The sequence below is a fragment of the Rhincodon typus genome, chromosome 9 (assembly GCF_021869965.1).
Source record: "Rhincodon typus isolate 14 chromosome 9, sRhiTyp1.1, whole genome shotgun sequence".
Taxonomy (NCBI): domain Eukaryota; kingdom Metazoa; phylum Chordata; class Chondrichthyes; order Orectolobiformes; family Rhincodontidae; genus Rhincodon; species Rhincodon typus.
The window spans coordinates 1,889,193-1,894,608 of record NC_063340.1 but is presented as its reverse complement, the minus strand read 5'-3'; the positions used below and the strand labels follow the sequence as shown (position 1 = coordinate 1,894,608).

The following is a 5,416-nucleotide window of genomic DNA, read 5'->3' as shown; positions in this document are numbered from 1 at the left end:
TAAACTAAAATTAAACAATTTTCTTGTACAATTTAAAATCTGTTGCTCATCCTAATTTGCTTTCTCTAATTAGTTAGGCTCTAAATGCTTCAAATCACTTTGAATTAATTTGCAAGCGTTATCATCTCATTTACCTTTTGTTAACAGGTATTTTCTTGCAACTGAGTTCAGCCCAACCTTACTGCATGTATAAAGTGGAATTATTTTAGACTGTTTACAAGTCATTTATCATCACTTCAGTGTTGTCCAGTTTTCTTGATTGCTGTGTTTACGATTGGTTAATCTTCTATCAAATGAGTGATCGTATTTCTGATCTCTGAGAGCTTTGTTGCCACTGTTGATCTGAATTTTTGCTGTTCAGATGTGTGCTTGTGCTGGCAAGATGTACATTTACAGGGCCCTTCACTTCACTGTTGGAATGGGAATTGATAAACTAACTGCGCAGGTGGCTCTGGGACAGCAAATCGAAGGCTGTAGTGTTAAAGGAAGTTCTGTCAGAACAGCCGCTACACTTCATTTTCTTGCTATTCTCTGAAGATTTTCTTTAATTCCAACCACACTAACCCATTACTTTGAATATGTTAAAACAGAGTTAGTCTGTTTTCTGTTGATCTGTTTTATTTGTATTAGAATAAACGAACATTGCTTTTCTGTTATCTAAGTGTTATGTTTGCAGCTAAATGATGAATGTTAACATAGTGAATATCTTACATAAACAATTGTTTTGTACTTGTCCAGTTATTTCCATCCTCTGAACCTACTTCACCTGATAACTAGTACTAGTCCTAATTTTTGTGTAATTCTGCAGAAGATCAATATTTATCTGTAGGGATTTGACTGTAGAATTCATACTTATTTCTTTCAAAGACAGTTGGGCATTTGATTATATAAATGGAAAATTGTAAGTGTTTTAGTTCTCATATTTGTTCCTCGTTTCACATGGAAAATGTATTCTGGGATATCAATATTATGTACTGTTAACTTCCAGCATGCTTCTGTGAAATTTTATACTGATCTGATTAGCAGAGCTCAGGTGAAGAATCATGTAGACTCAATATTATCTCAATCTCTGTCCCCATGGATGCTGCCTGACCTGCTGCGATCACCTGTGGCAATGGTATGGAATAGGTTTTTCCCAAATATGAAGTTTTAGGTTTCTAATGTTCTTACCTTCTTTCATTCTCTCTAGGTATAACAAACTGAGGGGAAACATCATGGAGCCAGATGTGATTAGAATGTATTCTTCTTCACCACCGCCACTAGACGATGGAACTGAAATTGATGATGAGTTTGGTGAATTTGGTGGTTTTTCAGGGGTTGGTAGTTCAACGCTTGGTTATTCTGACTTCGATTTAGAAGATCACCATGAGAACTTTATGCCGCAGCACCACTTTGTGCCTGGCCATGAATATTCCAGCCATGCAGATGGATTTGCTGACTTTCATTCGGCAAGTGCCAGTGACGGCAAAGTCTTTCTTTCAGACTTCTCCAGACCCGCAGAAGAAGTGTTAAATGACATGACTATAAGTACTGATAAGGATGTAATTCGATCAAAACCTTCAGTAAATGTTTTTGGTTGTACAGCAACAGAACAAACAATGGAATCCATAAAACTGACAGATGTAACTGCTAGATTTGATAGCCTGGCCGTGGATGCTCATGCAATAGGTTTAGAATCAGAAGAGTACTGCAATGGTAAAAAGGCGAACCCAAAAATTCTGACAAATGGGTACTCAACAAAGGTTATAACACACTCTCAGGGAATAGAAAATATAGTCAACACAAGTGATCAAAATGAACAAAAAGCTACAAATGCTCACATTTCCAATCTCTGGTCAGAGTCCATGCCTGGACCAATTGAAGACTTTACAGAGTTCTCTGCATTTTCAAATGTTAAAGAACCTGCTGAATTAACAGGAGAAACAACGAGTCCAACTCTATCTATTATCAGCAAAATGCCACTAAAAGGAGAGCATAATACTGGCAATCATTCAGCTATAAGGGAACTACCAGATGTTCAAGTCAGTCCAAACTTTGCAGTGGATGGTGATAAACTGAAAGTTGCTTCAAATAGGAATGGGACAAATGCAGACCTAGAGCACACCCAGTGCCAGTCCTCTGAACCTAGTACTGCAGCTGACGCAAGCTTTCCTAATCATGACTGGAATACATCAGAATCAATGGAGCACATTGCAACTCAGAACCAAAATGTTCAACAACCAGTTCCTGAATTTTTGGAAATAGTGAAAGAAACCATTAATATAGAAAGTTCAGAGATTCAATTAAGTACAGATCAATCAGGTAGTGTAAAGCAAGCTGGAGCAGAAATAGATTTGGAAATCTGTACTCTGAATGAGGAAGGCATTGGTGTTTTTTCAGACAATGTTGCACATAGAATTGCTATGATTGAGCAAGGCCATGCAGTCAATGGTGAGCCAGTGGTGACTGATAGGAAAAGGACAGAGGGAATTGAGTCAGATCAGTGTGGAATTTCAAGAAGTGACTGCTTACGTGATGGTGATTTTGCTTCTTTTAGTCTAGTGTTGAATTCTACTGCTGTGGATGACGTTGGAACCGTTAATGAGCATTGTATAAACTCTGACAGCAAAACATCCTCAAAGTTGGCAACAGAAGAGTTTGCTAGGTTTCAGGAAGCTGATGTCAAAGATGAATTTGGTGACTTTGGTAGTATGGGTACTGATTCCTTACAAACGTTTGCTAATTTTTCTGAATCTCCAGCAGAGAAGGATGTGCAAACAGAACTGACTGTTTATCCTGAAGGTGACTTGGAGTCTGGTGAGGATGGAACTACCACCACAATTACAAAGTCAGATGATGATGAGGATTTTGGAGAATTTGGATCCATTCAGGAAGCCAACAATGAGTCTGAGTTTGCCGGGTTCAAAAGTGATGACTTTACAGCTGGTGAACAAGACACTGAGTGGAATGCTTTTGGGGATTCGGTGGCTGAAAGTACATCGTGGGCAACCTTTGGTGAAGAGGAGTCACATGGTGCCCTTAAAGAAGAAATTAGCCAGTGCAGCAGGACAGAAGTTGCCCTTTCAAATGACAAACAATTGACTGGCTGGGCAGACTCTACTCCTGTTCAACACATTGGAGAAGAACCTCAGTCACAAGTAAGTGGTGTTGATTTTGATATGTTGGCACTTGAACAGTAAATTAGTCAATGCTGTTGATTTTGTTTGTTTTAAAGTTTTGAAACGTAGAAAGGTTAACATTTTAAAACTTTTCTGCATCAGTTTCTTTTACTTTTGAATGCAGGGTGATGAGCAACCTGTCCCAAGGCCCCAAAGCTGAGCTTTATGTTTGAATACTTGATGCTATGCAACAATAGTCAAGAGCGGTTCACCTAATAGTTTTAACCACCTCCTGAGGGAAGGTGTTTGACTTCTATTTGCTAGGTGTGATGGGGAAATCAACTTCTGAGAGTTGTGGATGCAGAGTTCATCCTGCCATTGTGGGTCATTACATAGCTGCTCTAACAAGTTGTATCTCAAAATGCGTAATGAAGATTTATTAATGAAAGCTTTTTGTGAATGATAATTTGTAGTATTGTGATAGAAATTGAGAATTGAGCCAGCAAAAGTGTCCAGGTGTTTGAGAACTTCATCCATGGTTTTTTGTAATGTTTTATGGGTCAGATCTTCTGAAATCTAAGATGGGTACTTATGTCAATTAGAATAAAACTGCTTGTGGTAAAGTCAATCTAACAGAATGTACCTGCCTCGTGTTGAGAACCTCTATGTTCTTATTGCGCAGAGGGTAGCAAGAATGTGTAACTATTCACATTGACAACTATTCACCTGCCATTCCAATATCCTCCGTCAATTAGCTGCAAATAATCAAGCTTCCCCTTCAATCAACGCCTTCCCTTTGAGAAAGTATTGTGCGCCATTCCCTGTTGAATAAGATTTAGGCCCTTTATTCTCAGCCCATTACAAGTAGAATCCCAGAACCTTCCCTTTTCTCCCATCACCTGAGCTGAAACATATCCAGGTACGGAAATGGAGCAAACAGTTGTAGACTTAAAATTAGAAAATAAAAAAAACATGCAAATATTAGAGTCCCAGAAGAAAAATGAATGCTCAGGAAAAATGGGAGAATAAACCAAAAGCATCTATTAGTCCAAACGAAAAGGAATCAGCATCACTCCCTCCTCCTCCTCTTCGCATAGTGTGGGACTTAGCCCTTCCAGATGTTTTCTATATATTTTCTAATCAACCTGTTCAGAGATGTTATTACAAAGTGCTGAAACAGATGGAACTTGAACCTGGTCCTTCTGGTCCAGAGGTAAGGACAGTACCTCTGCAACACCAGAGCCCCCTGCCCCAGTGAGTATTCAGTCATGTATTGTATTCATTGCTGCCCCAAAGCCACATAGCTGATCAAGGGTGGAATTACCACTGGATCGCCTCTCCGCAGTGGCTGCATTTGCCATTCCAATGCCTACAAAAAAAATGATTAAGCACTTCACTGCCAGTTAGACATCAGAACCCAATGAAAGAACCACCACAAATTTTTGTGGAAATCAAGTTCCATCTTCACAATGACAACATCTGCCAACTTGTGATTTGGGACTCAAACCTGGGCAGCAATGAGGGGCTGTGGGTAATCAGCGCCATTATTAACAACCACAACTTACAACTATTCCATCGAATCTACTCAGTGGTTATCCTCTTTAGCCTCCTCCAGAGCTCTCCACAATTGCAGTCGCCAGTCTTTAATGAATTTAATTCACACTGTGTCAGTGTCTTCAACACAAAAACTACAGGTCCCAATCACATCCTAGCTATGGAGTTGAAGACATGTGCCCCAGAACTGATGATGCCCCTAGCCAGGTTTTTGCAGTGCAATAACAACACTGGTTGTCACAGAGTGGAAAATTGCCGTTGCATTCAGTCTACAAAAAGCAGAACAAATCTAATCCAACCTATTACCAACCTACCACCAAAGTTTGAGATTTGAATTTCAGAAATGAGGCAAGCGTGACTGCCCTTAACATCAAGGCAATACTCAATGGAGCACAGTACCAAGGAGACAGAATAAACCTGATGACTTATAAGAAAGATACTGAGTTTATAGATTTGAATCTTCATGTGGATTGGACAAATCAAATCCGCTAAAGGATGAGTTTCTAGAGTGTATTTGGGACAGCTTCTTAGAACAATGCGTGCTGGAACTACTCAAACAAGCCATTTGACACCTGATAGTGGATAACTGGATTAATTAATTAACTAGCTAAGTGAAGGATCCCCTTGGTAAGAGTGATAAGAACTTGTTCGAATGTAGAACGGATAGAATCCATTCAGGTTGTGGTTGAGAAATTTGGATATGCCGTAACCTTGCAACTACCTTCAAGTTTATGAATATATGAAAATGGAATGAGAAATAGGAT

At 39.3% G+C, this 5,416-nt stretch overlaps 1 protein-coding gene across 1 annotated transcript in view; it reads left to right on the top strand.

Moving 5' to 3' along the window:
- Positions 1-1,193: 1,193 nt before the first annotated feature.
- Positions 1,194-5,416, top strand: part of aftpha (aftiphilin a) — a 48,609-nt gene continuing 44,386 nt past the window's right edge. Inside the window, exon 1 of the mRNA XM_048601003.1 lies at positions 1,194-3,137. Within this exon, the coding sequence (XP_048456960.1) occupies positions 1,215-3,137 (1,923 nt within the window). The 5' untranslated portion in view covers positions 1,194-1,214. The remainder of the gene's footprint in view (positions 3,138-5,416) is intronic.